This window comes from Carassius gibelio, chromosome A2, assembly GCF_023724105.1.
Source record: "Carassius gibelio isolate Cgi1373 ecotype wild population from Czech Republic chromosome A2, carGib1.2-hapl.c, whole genome shotgun sequence".
Lineage (NCBI taxonomy): Eukaryota > Metazoa > Chordata > Actinopteri > Cypriniformes > Cyprinidae > Carassius > Carassius gibelio.
Window position 1 is genome coordinate 7,045,870 of NC_068372.1, and position 22,723 is coordinate 7,068,592.

Genomic DNA, 22,723 nt, shown 5'->3' on the forward strand with positions numbered 1-22,723 from the left:
CTGCGATAAGGTTCTTCATTCTGCTTCGTTCAAGATCTCTTTTGATTGTAAATCTAACAAATTCTTAAGTATCTAATCTCATAATTTGTTCAATTAAAACACTGCATATCACTCCCAAAACAACTGATCTGCTTAATTATTGATATTTACAGTTAATTTGAATATTTACTTTTTACTTCCGGTACTTAAGTATGTTTTAAATCGGATACTTTTATACTTTTACTCAAGTGATGTTTGAATAGAGGGCTTTCTACTTTTACTGGAGTAATTTTTTATTTAGATACATCTACTTTTACTTGAGTATAACTTCTGAGTACTTTTACCACCCCTGTTCTGAACCCAGGGTTGCTATTTGGCAGTAAACAGCCTTTCGCAGCTATGAAGAAAAAAAGGACCAGAGACATTACAACACAGATACATAAATGCTACAACTTACAGGGTGTAAGGCTCATCGTCTTCCATTGTCAATTGTCCCTTCGCAAAGACTTGTCACCCTTAGTTACTGTTGCTATGTCTGACAAGCCATGGCGCTCTCTCACCACACACACATCATGTTATCACACAATAAAAAATACATTGTGGAGCAAAGAGGAAACAACGTGCCATCATGACAAGACAGAGCTGGCTATGTCTGGAATGAAACAAAGTCTCAGCATTGAAATTTTGGAATTTTGCAATTAACTCAAACAATAAATACTATTTTGTGGCTCTATAATGGTTCGTGACAGATCATTGTAGCGCCTCAGTTCAAGCGACACATGAACCGGTCATCTCTTCCTCTTTACTAGATATAGCACAAATAAAAAAGAAGTGATGTGACATTCAGCCAAGTATGGTGAACCATACTCAGAATGTGTGCTCTGCATTTAACCCATCCAAAGTGCACACGCACACACGCACGCACGCACGCACGCACACACAGAGTAGTGGGCAGCCATTTATGCTGCGGCGCCCGGGGAGCAGTTGGGGGTTCGATGCCTTGCTCAAGGGCACCTAAGTCGTGGTATTGAAGGTGGAGAGAGAGCTGTTCATGCACTCCCCCCACCCACAATTCCTGCCGGACCGAGACTCGAACACACAACCTTTCAATTGGGAGTCCAACTCGCTAACCATTAGGCCATGTCTTCCCCCAATGAACATCAGAAGGAATTTTGTTTCAACCACGGAAAGACGTCAATACACACCAAGTTTTTTTAAGTCCACCGACATTAATCTACTCTACTGTCTGGTTAGTTTGTCAGACAAAATGGCAGATTCGGCATTATGATGCATGTCCTCAATCTGGCAACCCACGTGAGCTTTGAGTCTGAGGCCACATCCACACTAAGCCAGATCTTTTTTTTCCACCTTCTAAAAAAATATATGTAAACAGCATCGTATCAAGAAATATCTGTGTACACCATAGACAGTAAAAGAAATGGACACGGCGACCCCATTTGATTCAATGGAGACAAGTGAAGTCAATTAGAAGCACGCGCTTCCTGGGGGTCGGGCGTACTGCGCAGACTCAAACTGAGTTTGATGACGTAGATGTCACGTCATATATATGTCATATATATATATAACATTTCTGTAATCTATATAGCCTACCAACCAACAATTTTTGAACTGTAAGATATTTTGTTTTTAATAAAGAAGTATCTTCTGCTCACCAAGCCTGCATTTACTTGATCCAAAGTACAGCAAGAACAGTAATATTGTGAAATATTTTTATATTTAAAATAACTTTTCCCCCTATTTGAATATATTTTAAAATGTAATTTATTTGTGTGATCAAAGTTGTATTTTCAGCATTTTACTCCAGTCTTCAGTGTCACATCCTTCAGAAATCAGAATATGCTGATTTGCTGATTATAAATATTTAAAACATCATTTTTTAAAACCGTTTTTTTTTCAGTATTCTTTGATAAATATAAGGATCCAAAGATCAGCATTTATGTGAAATAAAAAGCTTTTGCAACATAATACACTATATCATTCAAAAGCTTAGAGTCAATATATAATTTTTGTTTTTTGGAGAAAAAAAAAATTATAGAAATTAATACTTATATTTAGCAAGGACTCTTTTGTGGGTTTGAGTCTCAGGCCAGCAACACCACTGCTCCCCGGGCACCGCTGCATAAATGATGACCACTGCTCCGGGTGTGTGTGTTCACTGTGTGTGCACTTTTAATAGGTTCAATTCACGAATTCTGAGTATGGGTCACCATACTTGGCTGTATTTCACTTCACTTCACTTTGAATTGATCAAAAGTGATGATTAAGTAATAATTTTTCAAGAGATTTCTATTTCAAATTAAATGCTGATCAAAGAAACCTGAAAAAAATCTACTCCACTGGTTTCAACATTATCATAATGTGTTTTATTTATTTTTTTAGAAGCAAATCAGAATATCAGAATTATTTCTGAAGAATCGTGTGACTGGAGTAATGATACTAAAAATTCAGCTTTGAAATCTCAATAAATTACATTCTGAAATATATCCAAATAGAAAACAGTTAATTTAAATAGGTTAGTAAAAATATTTCACAATTTTTCTGTTTTACTTTACTTTGGATCAAATAAATGCAGGCTTGGTGAACAGAAAAAATATTTTAAAATATTATAAAAACTATTAACATAATATTAACAAGCTTACTGTTCACACTTGACTGGTGAAAGATACCATAGGCAACTTTAATTTTTCTCAGATTTCTAGCTTTTAAATAGCTTAGAAATCTATAACTGCTGGAGAATAACAAATAATATTGATTTCTTTATATACTACAAACAATTTTTTTTATCACATAATAAGGCAGAATAGTTTATATTCTGTAATAAATGCTATGTCAATTGGTACTGCATTGTTCATCCTTTATTTATCACCTGCTGGAGATTACTTGAAAAACCATATTGTTATATAGTGATTGCAAAAGTTTCTGGGCTTTATTTTCTGTGTAAAAACTGTTTTCATACAGCAATAGCTGGACGCTTTTGCCCATATTGGGATCTTCCTGAAATGACTTTCTGCGCGAGAGCGCCCTCTGGCTTCGAGTATGAATGAAACGCACACTGCAGGAGTGTTTGCGCTCTGTGATATTCATCTTGCTGTATTCTGGGTCCGAATTAAATATCAAATCATATGCAGACTAACCCGTCTCTTTGAGTTTAAATCTATATTTATTCACACCAGCTCTTGAAAACCTCTATGAGAAAAACTTGACCGAAAAAGTGCAGGGGACGAATTTCCATGATATTAAAAGTGGGATCTAAGCCCCTGGATTAATTATCTAATTTGACTTTATGCCTCCACGTCCCCCCGATAGCCTCATAGACAGTAAAAGATTGCCTGCGAGCTTCTCCTCCTGTCCATACGGTAATTTCTCTACTCTCTAATGATGCAATCGTTAGCCTATTTTTTTTTTTTTTACAAAAACTGCTTCTACGGGACTATAACGTAAGATATACATATACGTAGATATACATTTTCTTGTTTCTTTAGAAATAATTAATGGACAAATGCAGTCTTCAGACTCATATGTAAAGTTATTCGCTGTCAAAGTGACGCCAAAATGAATGAGAGTCAATGGAATGCTAACAGCAGGTAGGGGTCCGCTAGCCAATGGCGGCGCCCAGGGGTGCTTCAAAAAAATATGAAACCCTGCCCCCTTGTGTACACACGGAACCACTGAAACCGACTCAAAACTACGAAGTATACATGCCTGTCCAGTATGTGTAGCTGTAGTTCTGCCAGAGAAACACTAAAAATGGAAGAAGACTTGGAGCATGGGCATAACCCTTGCAAGCTGTATACAAATATTTTTGCTTCAGTAATTTTTGATTTTGCTTTAGATTTGCTTATGATTTTTAAAGTTAATAGGCTTAGTAGCTTCTCTAGCATGAACACAAACACGTAGTCTGCCATTGTTGCTGTTACATGACGTAGCTGTTTCTGACTAGGGTCGAAATGTGGGGTGATGACATCATTGTTTTATGCAAAATGCAAGGGTATAGTTTCAGATTTAAAGCTTCAATATGGAGGAATTTTGTAATAAATTTTGTACATGCCTGTACATTCTGTCAGTGTAGCATTTTTTTTTATCAATAACGTTACCTGTGAGAAAATAACATAACGTGGCAAATGGACTGTTTCAGTATCAATAATAGCACTTATAAACAAAGTTATATTGCTCTTTGTACTAAGGTAAGGATTTTTATCATGTGTGGGGACCGACATTATGGCAGTGCAATTAAATACAATCGGATATGTGTTGTTAAAAATATATTTAGTCATTACTTGCAAATGTTCGTTCAAATTTACTATTGAATTAGCCATTTAGCCTCCTTGTTAGTGCGTCCGCCTCCCATGCTGAAGACCCGGGTTCGAGCCCCACTCGGAGCGAGTTCAAGGAGCGTCAGAGAGGACCCGGGAGAGAGGGGTATTACATAAAATAATACAATCAGATATACAGGTAATACAAAAACGAATAAATTACTTCATCCGTGATCATGATTCGTTTATCCAATTTAGATACATTGCTATGGTGAAAACGCATTAAAAACGACTTCTCCCATCGTCACCTGCTTCATAGCGTCATCAAGCTGCGCCTTTGTTATTGTTGGAAATGAGCCCTCTTGTGGTCAATTACAAAAATCCCATATTGCAGCTTTAATCCACTATGGGACCTGGTTTAAAAAAAAAAGTGGTTTCAGGCTCCCAAAATGCCAGACCCGTCCGGATGACATGCAGATACGATACACATTTGTTATGTATACAGCTAAGCGCGTCTCCATGTGGGCGGGGCCTGAGGAGGAGGGGGCGGGAGAAACAATATTTAGAATTTGGACTGCAGTACCCATTACAACCGCTAGCCGTCAATATTACATACTGCACCTTAAAAGCCATTTCAGTTTAAACCTCTGTTATACTGTGTTTTTATGCTTACATCAAGCTTGTCTCGTGAGCACTAAACTAAGTTCTCTTTTGTATCTTATTGCACTTAAACTGTCAAACACACAAACAATTATAACAAAAACACAGCAAGTTCACATAAACATGGTCGGTTATGTATGTGAAGGTAAACAGCTGGGGGATAAAATTGCATATAAATATTTGATTGATGTATTAAAGTGACAGCAGTGTAATATGAGTCTGTTATGCTGTCTATGCTGTTAATATGAATCAGAAAATGAAAACAGAAAATCACTCTCTTGACTGAAGACCTTTAGTAGTAGCTTTATAAGAACGCATTTCTTTCATGAATGTTGATTTTAAATGCTGTAGTGAGGAGATAAACATGGCTGTGTACAGCTCACTCAGGGGAGGGGCTTAGCTAACCAGTCGTGGGCGGGCATGTGCCGGTGTGTCACCACTGTCTATGTGTGTCACACCTGAATGCTTATTTTGAGACTTCCAATTTAAGGGGAAAATATTTTTGCATACAACCGTGGACAAATATTTATGTTCAAAAACCATAAAGGTGAATTTTGCATAATAGGTCGCCAACATGTTATACCAAAACAATTGAAAATATTTATATAAGAATATATGAAACACAAATGGCAGCAGATTTGTAATTTATTTTTTTATATATCAATCTATAATGAGACATAAAGAGAAAAATTTGAAATACAATGAGACCATTATGCCACAATAAAGTTTATGCAGTGAGAGTTCAGACAATGAAATCAGTATCTGTAATCACAAAACAAGGCATGAAAAAAAAGTTTTGTGTTTGCAAATAGTGCAATAACAATGTAATTTAATTAAATTATTCGAAATATTATATAAATTATTAAAGCCTTAAAAAAAAAAAACACTAACAGCAAAAATGAATAAAACCAACAGCACAGAAACACTTCGGCATAATTTTAACATCAGAAAACCATGATAATATATTCCAAATAAATTAATTCATTGACAATACTGTTATCTAAAATCTTATATACATTTTTACAAAGGTGTATCAAAAGTATTTGTATGAAAACATATTTACACAATTTTCGCATTCTATAATCACATTGCACAAAGATTTGACTTTCACACCACAAATACATGCATTCTGAAAGCATATATTAACATCCACGCACACACACACTCACACTCACACACACACAGGATATTTAATGCTCCTCTCTTATGAGGGAGTCTTCATTTGAAATCCTAGAGCAATGCTCTTTAATATTAATGAGGTAACATCTGATTCCAGAATCTGTGAATGAACAGCTGGGTCTTCCTGACCACCCTAATGAGAAAAAAAAAAAAAGTAGTTTTGTCTGACAATTTATTCAAAGGATAGGACACCCTCATAATATAAAGTATAAGGGAAAAAAAACTTCAGCGTGTAAATCTTACAAAACGTGTTCAGGTCATATTTCACCCCAAAATTGATGTTATTTCACAGTATTCAAGTTTTTACTGTATTACTGTATTACCAAATAAATGCAGCCTAGCCTTGGTGAACATAAGAAACATATTTCAATAGTAGTGTGTTTAAATACAGTACATATTTACCCATTTCAAACAGCTTTTCTTTGTGCAAAATATTTTCTCTTTCTTCTCATTCTGGGGTGAAATGTGAATTTGGCATTTTTGGTGACCTGGACAACAATACTAGTATCCCAACATTTGCTGACAATTCAGTTCTGTAAAAAAAAAAAGTCTCGATGGTGAATACATTGTACACATTATGTCCTATTCCAATTCTGATTGCTAAACTGAAATCCCTCAATGCTGACACACTCTCTATTCCATCTCCCTGAGACAAAATGAAACATTCCCACAGCACATGACAGAACAATTCAGAGGTACCCCGAGTTAAAAACAACCGCATGAATAACTGTCCAGCATTTGGAATGTATGGCCTTTGAAAGCATCTTTAAAGGTCGATATGTCTACTACAGTGAGGCATGAGCACTAAATCTGCTGAGCAGGCTGTCTGCACATATGCCAGTCAAAGACTATTTTTTCCAATGTTAACGTGATTCTAATGTGTTTAGATGTTAACCTAGTGCTTATGTAACCTTTAGCTCAGCGCCTGTAGCTATGCTAGACCCTTGGGGCGACTATCAGTTTGTGTTCGCCCCATTTCTCCGCTCAGAAGACAGTAAGTAGGCGGCACGGCAAACCTGTTCTGCGTGCAACAACTCCAATAACAGAAACAGACGTGTGAAACTGTGACATTTCATAAATTACCACTGGCTTACGCCTAGCGAAATGCAGCTCGGTGTGAACCACAAGAGACCCCGCTGTGTTACGTTCTCGCGCTGACCCTTGTAACATCTATTCCGACTTGCTGTGATTACTCTAGGGTTTGCTCCACTAAACAGGGTACTCTGCCAATTCCAGTGTCGTGCCAAGTTGTAGCTGCAGTGCGGAGAACCCCACAGAGACCCGTACGCAGTCTCACCAGACAGTCTTCAATTTCAAGGACAATGGCTTTTGATTTGCATGCGAGTGATGAATATAGAATGTCTCTCTATGGGGAAAACACACCTGCTGTATAAAAATTGGATAATATTGATGAAACAGACAAAACATCAAATTTTTGAATACTTTTGTACTGTTATCTTTCTGTTGGGTGGGTTCTAAGTTGAAAAACCAAAATGTGTTTCCTCAAAGTGAATAATGAGCATCATATTGTTAAATATATCGTTCAGTCATTAAACCCTATATGGCGCAGGCTGACGGGTTGTTAATGCAACCGATGATATTCAGAGAGTTAAATGACTTGGCACAAGCTGATTGGTTTATGTTGCATATGCAGCCAATGAACTTACTGCCTTGCATTAATATGGCTGGTCAGCATTCACTGGTTAGCATTCCTGCAGTGCACTTTACGAGTTTCTCTGAAACCCTCCACCTTCCCCAGCTCCACCTGTATAGATCTGCTACGGGTTATTTGTGCAACAGCAGTATGTCTTAAATACTCACGGCAGAGTATTGCCATATGTACTGTCAGTTGCAAGTTCCTGTACTTGCTTGCAGCAGCAGCAATAATCTACAACTACAGCAATAACCAACAGCAGCAGCAATTCAGCAGACCAAATACATTAACATTGTCATATCCATTACTATGATCAAATCTTCAGAGTTGTCATGATTGAATTACTGTTAAATCCAACATTAAACAACATTTGCAGCCCATTTTACTCTTATAATGGCATATGGAATATGAATATTTAATGAGGAAAAAGGGTGGGACTTGATTTTATGCGTAAGGAATTGAATGTCTGTACTGGGGCAACTGGTCAAAGATTATTAAAATAAAACCTTTATACTGTATAATATGTGATACAGGTAAACAGTTTTAGGTAAACTACTTGAACTGTTTATATGTTATCATTATTAAACAAAACAAAAAAAAAACCTCGTTTAACCTTGATCCATCAAAAATAGTTTTTTGTTAAGCCTAATAAAAGGTACTTTATGATGTAATCTATTTAATTGAAATGGTAATAAATTGATTAATCCTAATTAATTAGTTAATTAAGTAATTTTGAAAACATGCCTAATAACTAACAAAGCCATGTTAGTGAGAAGAGTCAAAATGGTTTCTCTCTGCAGTTTTAGCTAAAGTGGTGGACATTTCTAGTCCAGTAGACTAGTTTCTATTTAATACCAGTTACAGTGCTAGATTTGTCTGTGATTATAAGATAAATATAAATAATGCAGGTTTGAAAAGGCTTGCCCTGGTGGTTCCAAACAGCAATAAAATAATGCTTAAAATGGATCAAATGAATATGGGTCTGAAATGTCTAAACCTTTTGTTTAGTCATCAATCCAGCATTTATACTCCAGCAGACTTCAAAACCTAGGCATGTAAAGAATGATTCAGCTCGCTAAGTGCCATTCAGTTCCTGCATAGCTTGGCAGCCACGTGTCAGTCCTGCTCCTGCGGTCACAGTATTTCTCGAGTCGTCCTCCCTTTCACTTCGTACTAGAGATAGTGGGCTGCTCTGTGTACCAGTGTGTGGCAGGGTCTGGTAAACTGTTCCCCAGAGGCAGAGCGATGAATGGCGGGCACGTCCCTGCGCCAACTGGCGTCATGCTGACCGCGGGCCCGGGGTAAGGGTGGTGATGGCCAGAGAGCCCGTCAGTCCGTCCGATGTGAATCTCATCCTCCTCTGTCTCTCCTGTGGTTTTGCGGTAGACAGGGTTGTCGAAGTTCATGCTTTTGGTGCTGTTTCTCCTCCAGTTGCGGTAAACCAGGTAAACGCCGGCACACACCACTCCGAAGATCACTGTGGCAACAATAGGAACTGCATGTGTTTAACACACAGCCGTGAGGGGACATGTTAACACACGCTTGACTAGCGGTGGAATGACTGACAAGACAAGCCAGTGTGACAGACAAAAACAGACAGACAGACAGATGCAAATAAGTGTAGAATTAAAAGAATACATCACAAAAAAAATAACAATTCTCTTATTTACACACCTTTATGTTGTTCTAATCTCTTCTGTGTAACACAAAGGGAGAAGCTTAGTGTAATGTTCATGCTACTCTTTTCCTAAAAAAAAAAAACTCTTACATAACTTCAAAAGATTTGAAGTACAGTACAGTGCAAGAGTCGGATGAGACGGACCACTTTTGTGGTGTTTTTTGTTATTTTAAAGCTCTTGTAGACTTTATGTGTGAAAAAGAGCAGGGTGAACATTCTACCTAACATCTCCTTTTGTGTTCCACAGAAGTCAGTCAGTCATATCGATACGAAACAACATGAGGGAGAGTATTGCAAATGATGGCAGAATTGTTATTATTGATGAACTATTCCTTTCAACAGGCTGGATGGAAACTAATCATAGTAAAAGAGAACGTGAATAGCAGATGAAAACTGAAATGGAGCAAAAAGGGTTGATACGGAATGAAGAACAAGGGAGAAGGGCAAAAACTCCACACATACTGATCAGAGAAAATTCTTTCATGCCTCTCATAGATCTTTGTATGCTGCTAAAACCCTAACCTAATAAAAATCTAATAAATCCTAACATCTGCTCTCTCTGCAGTGCAGCAGGCTTGATGTTAGTCGGTTTCATTGTAATATTACCAAGGGAGTTTCTTTCTTGGCTCAAAAACACAATAAAGTAGAATTAATCTAAAGTCATTCAGACAGCACACACACAAACTGCTTCTCCATACAGCTGAGTCTGCTGTCCTGGGTTCTCTCACCTTGTAGTTAGAGCATCGGTGAGCAGCACTGGTGTCAAAATGTGCTCAAAATAGCACAGGGCAGGACCCTAGTGGTCCCAGAGAGGCAGAAGATGTACATACCTATGGGAATTACAACTCCAAGAACTGCCACTGTCAGATTACGGCCAAGGAGAAACGACTCATTGCCAGCTGGAGGAAAATGAAAGAGAGCAGCAACACTTACACATTCAGATACACATTTGTCACATTTGTTTAACAAAAATAAAGAGAAACAAGTAGATGTAGCTGATTGACCCTTATCTAAGCTGCCCAAAACAAGGTGACCAATTGTAGCTTGGTGACTATTACTAGCATTAGATAGTGCAAGCTTTCAGGCTTTCTCTGTATGCATGAAAAGTTTGGAGGGAAGAGTATACCATTCTTATTACATGGCTCTGTGGAATACTTGATTCTGATCGGTCAGTGTTATACCTCGACCTGATAACAAAGACTCATCCAGGTAAGGGATGTCAGCCCTATACTCTTGCTAGGAACAGTTTTTCCAAAAAATAAAAACAAAATCCTGAGGTTGAAAACAACATATTCCTCCATAAACTTTATATTCTGATCAGAAATGTTGAAATTGCAACAGTAACCAAATCACGTTCATGGCATTTTCTCCCTGTGCAAGCTGTTAGCTGGCATTTCTGATTAGCAGTTTTGCACTCAAAGCATTTCACTCCAACCCACATGATAACACGAACTTCCATTTAATAAGCATATTTTGCCAAAAAAAAAATCATTCATTGAAATCAGTCTCTGAAAACACTCTGTGAGCTCGTCAACAGTAACTAGGATTGAGTTTCCTCCTGTGCATAAAAGCACAGAGCCACACTTACAGTGATGAGACAGGTTGCTCAGGCTGTCTGGTGTGGTGCTGGACGCTTGTGTAGGACTGTGCTCTGCTGTCGTATTAGAGGAGACGGCCGGTTCCTCTGGACTCGAGGTGAGGAGTGATGAGAGAGTGGTTTCAGCCATACTGTCAGACTGAGATGTCACTGCTGCAGGGGACTCTGGTGCCCGGCCAGCCCCTGCCTCCATGGTGATGTTGATGGGGACAGTAGGTGTGAAGGCAGTCTCATTTTGCACTGGTGGTACAATGATGGGAGAGAGGTTAGTCATAGGGAAATAAAAAAAAAGTTGCCTAGCATTGGCTTCCAGCAACAGGGTCTTTACCAACATTCTTCAAATACCTTCTTTGATGTAAAAAAAAAAAAAAAAAGTTTACATGGAATAATTTGTGTCCTGTCTGGTCAGGACTCGGCGTTAGGTACAATGTGATAAGTTTACCTGGTACACATTGACGTGTGTCAGGGCTGAGCTCCTCGCCATCAGGGCAAGCGCAGGTGTATTTGGGTGAGTGTTCACTGATCTGAGGAGCTCGCAGACACAGGAAGTCACAGCCTCCGTTAGTCACGCCGCTCAGGTTACAGCTGTCAGGAGCTACACACACACACACACACACACACACACACACACAATGGTTAATCATCCTTCAGTGGAGATGCGTTTTCATTCTGTGAGCCACATGGGTCAAATACACTTCATCTTCAGTCGGTGGAGCCTTAAACTATGATAAATATTTAACTGTAAGCTGTTGACACTTATTGTTTTTGGTACCAGATTAAGACAAAATAACAGAAATGCCAGGTGTGATGGATTACAAAAGGAACAAATCCGATGGTGGATTTCATAAGGTGGATTAAAAACGTGATGCCGTATGCCAAGTCAACATTTCAAAAATGGACTTCAGATAAACAGAAAAAGCGGAGTTGAAGTCCACACACCCGCAGGCTGACTCAGCTCGTGGAAAACCACTATATCATGAGGGTCATTGAGGTGATCGGCAAGACTGGTCACATCTTGTCCTGTGAGTCTGTTTGCACTGTAGATGACCTCCTTCTCACGGTCCGTCCAGTACACGCGATCCTAAGAGACACAGCAGTCAACACAAGATTTTGTCCTTAAAGGGTTAGTTCACCGAAAAAAGAAAATGATGTCATTAATGACTCACCCTCATGTCGCAGAACACAGTTTAAGATATTTTAGATTTAGTCCCAGAGCTTTCTGTCCCTCCACTGAAACGGTGTACGGTCTACTGTCAATGTCCAGAAAGGTAAGAAAAACATCATCAAAGTAGTCCATGTGAGATCAGAGGCTCAGTTAGAATTTTTTTGAAGCATTGAAAATAAATTTTGGTCCAAAACTTGCAAAAACTAGGACTTTATTCAGCATTGTCTTTTCTTCCGGGTCTGTTGTGAGCACGTTCACAACACTGCAGTGACGCTGCTGACATGTTGTCTTTGTTATTGGGCACACCAGAAAACACGTCAGCAGCGTCGTACATCAACAGCGTCGTGAAAAATACACCGAACATACAGTTTCAATGGAGGGACAGAAAGCTCTCAGACCAAATCTAAACTATCTTAAACTGTGTTCGGAAGATAAACGGAGGTCTCACGGGTTTGGAACGACATGAGTGTGAGTTATTAATGACATCATTTTGCTATTTGGGTGAACTATCCCTTTAAGAAAAGAAAGCTGTTAGGTGGTTCCTAGGGTGTCTTAGGTGGTTTCTATGGTGTTGGTAGGGTATTTTGAGTGGTTTTAGGGCATAGAGGGTAGCTAGAGGATTGCTAGATGGGTTCTATACTATTATTTGAGGGTTTAGAGTGTTGTTTTGTGTTGTCGCTAAGGTGTCTTAAATGGTTTCCATGGCATTACTAAGGTGTTCTGGGTTGTTTAAGTGAATAGCTAGGTGGTTGCTAAAGTGTTATTGGAAGGTGTAGAGCAGGCATGAGATAACTGTCCTGGAGGTGCCACTGCAGAGTTTATCACTAACACTAGGGGTGCTCTGATCACGATCGGCCGATCGTTATGCACATCTCGTCAGTAAAGCCGGTTCTCTAATCAGCGGTTAATTCCATCAGGTGCGTGATTTCACATAGAGCAGCTGTTACTACACAGAGCCGTTGTTAACTGAGAAGATGCGCCAAAAAACGCTGAAAATGACGTGGATTTGCGCATCTTCTCAGTTAACAACGGCTCTGTGTAGTAACAGCTGCTCTATGTGAAATCACGCACCTGATGGAATTAACCGCTGATTAGAGAACCGGCTTTACTGACCAGATGCGCATTAACGATCGGCCGATCATGATCGGAGCACCCCTAACTAACACTGATGAAAATGGGTTTTTTTTGTTAAGGTGTTATAGGTGGTTTTAGGGCATTGCTAAATGGCTAGCAGGGAAAATCTATTAGTTTCTGAAAACTCTTCAAAACACACTGAAATATTATACTATAGCACAGTGGTGGGGGACATATTTAGCATGCTAACATTTAATATTTCAGGTAATGAGTTTGTTAAAATATAGTGATGTAAACACACAGTCAGCAAACATCACTCAGAAAATAAAGACAAACCAGGCAAAGCATCTCTTCATCTGCTTGCATCATAGATATTGAAGTTTGACTGAAGCAATAAAAATCCATTCAATAAAGAGCATCCTGCATAAAACAATATCTGCCTAGTCTTGCACAAGCACTTAGAGCTGCTAAGAAAAAGTCCCACATTGTTTTCTGTAGGAGCTCTGTTACTGGGGTGAAATCCACAGCGGGATTCTCTGTCCAGCAAGACCTTTAATTCTGCGGCTGATGTGTAGGTGTGTAAGACTACAGCCCTTCAGCATTCAGCCCTGCTCTGCTGTGGGAGGAAGCCAAACTTAGATTAGTGTGCTCACCACTACTTGAGCTGTGCTTGTGTGAAAATACTATAATCTTCTTTCTTCCGATCATAACTCTGCCCAGGATCCATCCCTACGTTACCATGGAGACCGCTGAGCTTAAGCAGCAACACAATGAAGGGGAACTATCCCACATAAAACACAACACATCACTGAAGTAGGTTATTGAACATTAACAATTCTGAGCATGTTTCAGTTTTACATTTAAAGTGGCTTCAGAGACAGCTCCAATCAATTTCCACGGTCTTCCACAGCCAATAACAGCCACTCACTTAAACATGGCATTTCTAGAGATGTTTTCATTATAGACACTATATCGCCCAGGGAAACTATATTTACACCAAACTTTGGAATAGAAGTGTAAATCAGCACAATCCATTAGAAAGCTACACCACCAGTTAAAATTGGATAAATCTCTAATTTGCTTTCATTAAATTAAATATCAACATTATATTTGCTTTCCTGATATTGCCATTGGCTGTTGAAAAAAAAAAAAAAACTATATATTTATTTTAATTTTAGTTGTTTAAAAGTTAGCTCTGAGCATTACTATAATGTGATCTTGATATGCTTGATGTAGCTTTTGATTTATGAAGGGAAAAAAAATAGATCTGGACTACATCACTGGCCAGAGTCCTGCAGCTCTGAAAATGCTGCTATATTAATAAATCATAAAGAGAAAATAAGAAAGGCTTTAATGCTATCTCAGCTGTTAAATACTAGTCTCACATAGCCAGAGCTTCAGACGGATGGCTAAAGGTCTTGAATTCATGGCAGCTTTCATTGGCTAAGGCCCGCCCTTTAGGCATGTCAACATGTCAAACAACCAATCATAGCTCGTTTTGTCATCGTCACGTTTCGGGGTGTGGAAAGTCGCCACAATGATGTGTAAAACTCCCGAACATATTATAACGTTTCTGTGATGGAAACTTTAAATATTTCACATACTTTTGAGAATCCAGTGTTAAGTTGATCCTGATAAGCACTCGTCATAGTTGTGAACTCGACGGCTTACTTTTTTCGTGAGGGGGTTTGGCGTCGCTGCATCTTTGTTTCCAGGTAAGAGCATTAAAGAATGCGACACATGTCTACTGGAAATCCTGCATAATTCAACCAATCCAACGAAGACTTCGAAACTCCTGAAATGTTTCCATTTTTGTGTGCTAGTAACCAATGGCTTCCATGACTTCTGAGGCTGAGACAAGTAAGATACTGACCACACACACACACACACACTTATTTACATACGCTCCAGTCGCCACTGCCTGCGTGTGAGCGATATGAGCAGAACTTCTCAGCAGTGTGAGTGGGAGTTATTATTAAGTGCTGGACAGCCTCGGGCAGTGGTTAAATTCACTGTAATGGGCTGAGTTTACAAAGAAATTGAAGAAGCTGAGACACACATATTTAGGAGACTCACTCACCTCGAACACAGCGAGGGCATACGGATGGCCGAGTCTCTCGCTGGAGGACAGGATGACTCTGCGATGGGCCCCGTTTAAATCCACGCTGCAGATCAGGTGCAGTTTGGAGTCCACCCAGTACAGGCGCTTACCAACCACATCTGCATTCAGAGACACAACGATTCAGCCATTATAGACATCTCAATAACATTCCTCTTTCCAAAGAGCACCAATATCAGAAGGGAATAACGATAATAATTCCTACCGAGTGTGATTCCGTTGGGCCACTCGATGTCCTCAGACACCAGCACCTGTCGATCTACACCGTTCATGCCAGCCTTCTCGATCCTGGCCCTCATGCCCCAGTCAGACCAATACATGAACCTGTGAAAACAACCCTACTCTTTTTGTTTTTCACCAAAAATACATTACAAATGCAATTCATACGTACTTGACCTGAATCCAATATGATTTCTGATCTAAAATTGATTTAGATCATTTTTTTGTTGAAAATGTTGGAGTGGTACAATTGTCCTCGAGAAAAGCATCATTAAAATACTGTTATTCTTGGAAAGATAATTGTATTAAGTAGTTTGATATATACAGTAGTATTTTAAATGTATTAAAAAAAATATCATAGTGATATCATGCGACAAACAATGGCATAGTTAGTCTTGTATAATATCGGACAACTTGACCTGTTTATTAAGTAGGCAAGTAATAAAAGCAGTGCCATTTTACTATTACTATTATTTCTAACTATAATATTTATTAATATTTTGAATTGTCTTTTATATGTTTTCATTATAAATTTTAAGTTTTAGCAAGATGTTTTTTAAGATTTCTATTTAGTTTTAATTATTTTTTAAATTCCAGATTTAGTCATTTTAGTACTTAAAAAAACAACAACATTTCATTTAATTTCAACATTTATAAATTTTAACAGGTTTCAACAAGTCTGGTGTTCTTCATCTAATATTTATATTTTGTGTTATTTCAGATTTATTTCAAACACACATATTTCTGTATTGTTTTAGTTTTCAGTTTAGTTAATAATAAGAACACATGGGGTGTGACTGTCCAAAAATATTATAGATATTTATAAATGAATGATTCATGATATTTACAAAAAAAAAAAAAAAAAAAATAATAGTTAAATACAGGAAAATATATTCGCACCTTTCACTTGATGCATCACATTTTTAAAGTCGTTAAATTTAAACTTTTTTCAAAAGTAAAATAGATGTGTAAAGGATTTTTCTCTTTTTTTTTACTGTCAAGACTCTTATTTGACAATGAAAAAAAGCCAAGACCAGAGCAGCCCTAAGTTTTTCTATTAACAAAACAATTTTGTGGCATTCGCTATTGTAAGCAAACAACAGCACAATCTCTATGGATTAACAGAATTCAGTAACATTTCCTCCACAGCCTCCATGTGCATGTCACTGAAAGCTTCTCTTATCATCTCAGTGACCTTTAAATCAAGTCTGGTCTTTTGTGGTTTTGTCATTTGGATGGCAGTGATGTGTCTGATAGCTGCTCACCCTCTCTCTGGATCCACAGCGATGGCCCGTGGTTCGCTCAGATCGGTGCTGATCAGCACACGTCTCCTGCTGCCATCCGCTGAAGCCACAGAGATGGTTCTGTCGCCCGAGTCGGTCCAGTAGAGGTTGTGCTGGACCCAGTCCAGTGCCAGACCCTCAGGGGAATGCAGATCTGATTTGATCAGAGTAATGTGTCGAGACGGGTCGCTCGCTTCGTGGATGTAAGCACTGCGGAGACATGCAGACATTTAGAGGCTGTGCTACTAGACGCTGAGTCAAATCACATGACTTCAGTTGTGATTGTTTTATACATAGTGATAGAATGAGGAAAAATCCTCTGTTCACAAACTGCTTCCATTCACATCTATTTTGTGAAACCTGTAACAGCCAAAAATACTGTCAGTGAATTTAATGTCCACAACTGTACATGTTTGTAATGCAATATTTGCATCTTGGTTGACATTCTCATCAAGCATTTGTTGCAATATCCCAAAATTCACATAAAAATACTACCACTCAAAAATTGTCATTAAAATAGTTTTCAATGTTTTTGAAAGAAATCTCTTATGCTCACTGAAGATGCATTAATTTGATAAAAAATGACAACAAAATAGTAATGTTGTAAAATATTATTATAATTTCAAATAACTGTTTTTTTTTATTTTAATATATTTTAAAATATTATTTATTCTTGTAATGCAATCTGAATTTTCAGCATAGTTACCCCATTCTTCAGTGTCACATGATACTTCAGAAATCATTCTAATATGCTGATTTGCTGCTCAAGAAAATGTTTTGAAAAACCTTTTGGTGCTTAATATTTTTGTGAAAACTGTGATACCTTTTTTTTCAGATTCCTTGATGAATACAAAGTTTAAAAGAACAGCATATATTTAAAACAGATTTTTTTTTTAACATTATAAACATTTTTATTGTCACTTTTGTTCAATTTAATGCACCATTTCTGAAAAAAAGTATTACTGTCTTTCAAAAAAAAAATAAAAATAAATACTGAACCCAATGAAATGAATGTCAGTAACCACCTTTTATGCTTTAATTTTTTTTTTTTTTTCAAACACCAGGTTTTTTATTTATTTTTTATATAGGCACACTAAAATAACATATAACTTTTGGAAAAGGTTTATTGTTCTGTTTTGCATATTTTTTTCACATACATTATGTATAAAACATAGAAGACCTATATAATGTGCAGTATGCAATAAACCTCTGGTTAGTTACTAACATAATTTTTTTGTCTGAAGCATGCGTTCTATTTTTCCATTTATGCTGTGATTCTGGGTGGTTTGAACTAAAATCACTATCTAATACTCAGTGCTTCTCTTTACAGATCTTCTGATGATCTGAAGTTTTCATGAGTGCCACAGGTGTCTAAATGTAGGGCCTCAACTCACCCCTCAGCCTTCTATTATCAGCTTCAGTATCATCCCAAACTAGTTCAAGCTCACAGCGGAGCACTTCTGGCTAATGACTTTGGTCTTTATCCTCACTTATAAGTCCAAAAGAGACAGACGAGAGGCAGAGAGAGAGAGAGAGAGAGAGAGACAGAGAGAGAGAGAGAGAGAGAGGGCAGGGGCAGAGTACTGCCATTTAATAAGATAGCACATCATTTTGGGCAGCCACAGAGGTATCTATTATTAGGAAAATGAATGTACCAAATTAGCAAGATCACATGGAATGTGCAATCAGGAGGAAAGGGAGATGGACCGTGGAAAAATGAGTCAAGAGGTTCTTTGCAAGTTTTAAATGAATTTGTAACAGGGCCAGTCTTTCATAATGGCAAGAGTCAAAATCTTTCCTGTATCACATTACACCTAGTGTTTGACCTGCTGTCTACACAGGGCACTTTGAAGGGAGAATAAGCACTGTAGGGTCGTTACAAACATTTTCAAAGGGTTTCATATGATGGACGCTTCACTCTCAAAACTGGTGATATTAAAAAAGTCTTTCTATCATTAACAGTTTAATAAAAAATTTAAACCCATGATATTTTCCTGTTTTTATCATTGCTGCTGATATAATAATAAAAGTCATTTTTTGTTTGTTTGTTGTTTGATAATGTAGTTTTACAAAAGTGTTTTAAAAGCACACACACAGACATTTAATTCACAAATACCTGACAAATTAATTGACAACAATAATGGTAGCACTTTATTTTACTTTCATGTTCCGTGCGTACATACTATGCATGTATCATAGTGATACAATAACTGGGCAATAACTAGGTATTTAGATAACCCTGAACCTACCCCTAAACCTTGCCTTAAATCATGTAGCTACTTATATTGCCATTACTTTCTTAGGTACAGTGGGTGCAGAAAGTATTCAGACCCCCTTGAATTTTTCACTCTTTGTTAAATTGCAGCCATTTGCTCAAATCATTTAAGTTCATTTTTTCCCCTCAATGTTCACACAAAACCCCATATTGACAGAAAAACACAGAATTGTTGACAGTTTTGCACATTTATTAAAAAAGAAAACCTGAAATATCACATGGTCCTAAGTATTCAGACCCTTTGCTCAGTATTTAGTAGAAGCACAATGTTGATCTAATACAGCCATGAGTCTTTTTGGGAAAGATGCAACAAGTTTTTCACATCTGGATTTGGGGATCCTCTGCCATCCCTCCTTGCAGATCCTCTCCAGTTCTGTCAGGTTGGATGGTAAACGTTGCTGGACAGCCATTTTCAGGTCTCTCCAGAGATGCTCAATTGGGTTTAAGTCAGGGCTCTGTCTGGGCCAATCAAGAACAGTCACAGAGTTGTTGTGAAGCCACTCCTTCTTTATTTTAGCTGTGTGCTTAGGGTCATTGTCTTGTTGGAAGGTGAACCTTCGGCCCAGTCTGAGGTCCTGAGCACTCTGGAGAAGGTTTTCATTCAGGATATGCCTGTACTTGGCCGCATTCATCTTTCCCTCAATTGCAAGCAGTCGTCCTGTCCCTGCAGCCGAAAAACACCCCCACAGCATGATGCTTCACTGTTGGGACTGTATTGGGCAGGTGATGAGCAGTGCCTGGTTTTCTCCACACATACTGCTAGAATTAAGGCCAAAAATTTCTATCTTGGTCTCATCAGACCAGACAATCCTTCAGGTGTTTTTTAGCAAACTCCATGGGGGCTTTCATGTGTCTTGCACTGAGGAGAGGCTTCCGTCAGGCTACTCTGCCATAAAGCCTCGACTGGTGGAGGGCTGCAGTGATGATTGACTTTCTACAACTTTCTCCCATCTCCCGACTGCATCTCTGGAGCTCGGCCACAGTCATCTTCGGGTTCTTATTTACCTCTCTCACCAAGGCTCTTCCTTTGACCTCATGATTCTCATTTGCTCTGACATGCTCTGTGAGCTGTAAGGTCTTATATAGACCGGTGTGTGGCTTTCCTAATCAAGTCCAATCAGTATAATCAAACACAGCTGGACTCAAATGAAGGTGCAGGATGATCAGAAGAAATGGACAGCACCTGAGTTAAATATATGAGTGTCACAGCAAAGGGTCTGAATACTTAGGACCATGTGATATTTCAGTTTTTTCAATCAGTTCGTTTTTAATAAATGTGCAAAAATGTCAACAGTTGTTTTTCTGTCAATATGGGGTGCTGTGTGTACATTGATGAGGAAAAAAATGAACTTGAATGATTTTAGCAAATGACTGCAATATAACAAAGAGTGAAAAATTTAAGGGGGTCTGAGTACTTGTGCATTTACTCTAAAATAAAGTGCAACCAAAATAACATACTGATAATATCATTATTGTAAAAAACAACAACAAACAAACAAACAAACAATCATTTGGGATATCATAAAAACTGCATAAAAATATGCATTAAAACAAGTAGTTACAGATGTTCCATTCATTAAAAGTGCATTATATTACATTTGTTTATAGTCTTGACAGTTTTTTTTTTGGCAAGATTGAACAGCTTTAGAAAGTTGTGCAAAATTTTAAACTTGTACATTACCATGAGGGGTCTGCAAGTTTTTTTTTTTTTTTTTTTTTTTATTAGAAGAAATTAATAGTTTTATTCACAAATGATGCATCCAATTTATCAAGAGTTCCAGGTAATACATTAAGGGGCTTTACACAAAAAGTTTTCAGCTAAAAACAGGACACTTTTTATTCATTTTGAATGTTCATTAACATTACAAAAGTTTTTGAAAATGCCACCATTATCGTTTCCGCGTAAACACCCAATAGAGGGAATCTTTGAAAAATGGTGACGTCATGCGTGTACGTAGTACGTGTTTGGTATGTAGACTTGAGCAGTACGTGTCAATTTAAAGGCAAGTGTGAACAAACATACACAACAATGACGGAGTACATGGTGCTGTTGTTCCTGCTCAAGAGTTTGCCAACGTTTCTTCATACAAAGTGTGGATTTACTTGACCAATATTACAACCAACAGTGGAGACGCATCATATACAACATATAGTCGTCACTTCCCTACAGGTACTGTTTAATAACAAGGTGACAGTGCCAACTACTGGCCTGGCATACGTAATACAGAGTTTTTGTTCCAAATAAGCAACAAAACTGTTTTCAATATTTGTAATCAGAAATATTTCTTGAGCAGCAAATCAGCATTTTAGTATGATTTCAGAAGGACGATGTGAGGCTGAAAACTGGAGTAATGATGCTGAAAATTCAACTTTGTTCACAGGAACACAGGATTACATTTTAAAATATATTAAAATATAAAAGTTATTTTAAATTGTAATAATGTTTTACAATAATCAAATAAATGCATAAGATACTTATTTCAAAAAAAAAAAACAAACAAACAAAATATTACTTACCTCGAATAATTGAGCAGTAGTGTGTATATAACATACAGTAGATATTCCCTAGAAACATAAGTATGATCACTTCTAAATGGAATACTCAGTTTCAGTAATATTTAAAAGTTTTCATAGGTGCTGTTTTTCAGCCTCTCTGCATCTCATTTTAATTAATTTTACTAGCGATAGTGTTATCTTGAGAGTAACGGTCTGAGTGTGTGAGAGAGGGATATGTAAATAAATTGAGCCATATCTCCTGAGTTTAAAATAATTAACACATCAGAAGCATGTGAAGCAGCACTTTGCTGTTAAATGACAGTAAGTCCTGGCTCTCATTGTAATGGCCACAGCTTCCCTTAAAGTGCTCAGCCAAACCGCTTCCATATTTACAGCATAATGCATAATCCAAGAGGTCAAGATGAGGTCACCTGTATATTTTGTGCTGAAAACGGTCACACCAGTACATTCGGTTGGCAGCGACGTCGATATCAATGGCCACTGCGTTTTTCTGAGTAGGAACCACCTGTGTGTAGTCCCTCTTCACCAGGTCAATGCGTCTGATCTCGTGCCTGTTTGTGAACATCAGGTAAGGGCTTTTGCCTAAAACAAGCACAAAGACAAATGATCACAGACAGTTCAGAGATGACTCGATCTCGAAACAAAGAAAAGCTTTCTGTCCAGGATTACCAGTATATACACATAAAAGTGTTTTATTATTTTTAAATATAATATTGCTTTAAATAAAATATAATTTATGAAAAAAAAACAATTATAATAAAAAGCACCAAAGAATCATTGACCAATATGTTTTCAGAATCATTAGGGTACGTAAAAAATTAAGTTAATGTTTAAGCACCATAATACACACACACACATATACATATAAATATATATATATATATATATATATATATATATATATATATGCATACATACAATATACATGAGAGAGAGAGAGAGAGAGAGAGAGAGAGAGAGAGAGAGAGAGAGAGAGAGAGAAATGTTTGTATAATATATATAGTTCTGCAAGCAACTAACTAGCATAAATCAACCTGGAAATGACCTTTA

General features: G+C 37.7%; 1 protein-coding gene across 2 annotated transcripts in view; it reads right to left on the bottom strand.

Annotated features, from left to right (window-relative positions):
• Nucleotides 1-5,540: 5,540 nt before the first annotated feature.
• LOC128025481 (low-density lipoprotein receptor-related protein 8-like) overlaps nt 5,541-22,723 on the bottom strand; it is an 81,534-nt gene continuing 64,351 nt past the window's right edge. The window contains exons 10-18 of one of the 2 annotated variants that reach the window (XM_052611895.1): nt 22,084-22,255; nt 16,864-17,091; nt 15,585-15,703; nt 15,341-15,480; nt 11,961-12,102; nt 11,464-11,616; nt 11,013-11,261; nt 10,255-10,323; nt 5,541-9,223 (exon numbers count right to left, since the gene is read on the bottom strand). In XM_052611895.1, the coding sequence (XP_052467855.1) occupies nt 8,910-9,223; nt 10,255-10,323; nt 11,013-11,261; nt 11,464-11,616; nt 11,961-12,102; nt 15,341-15,480; nt 15,585-15,703; nt 16,864-17,091; nt 22,084-22,255 (1,586 nt within the window). In that variant the 3' untranslated portion in view covers nt 5,541-8,909. Of the gene's footprint in view, nt 9,242-10,254; nt 10,324-11,012; nt 11,262-11,463; nt 11,617-11,960; nt 12,103-15,340; nt 15,481-15,584; nt 15,704-16,863; nt 17,092-22,083; nt 22,256-22,723 lie in introns of both variants that reach the window. The other variant, XM_052611884.1, reaches the window with a different exon arrangement.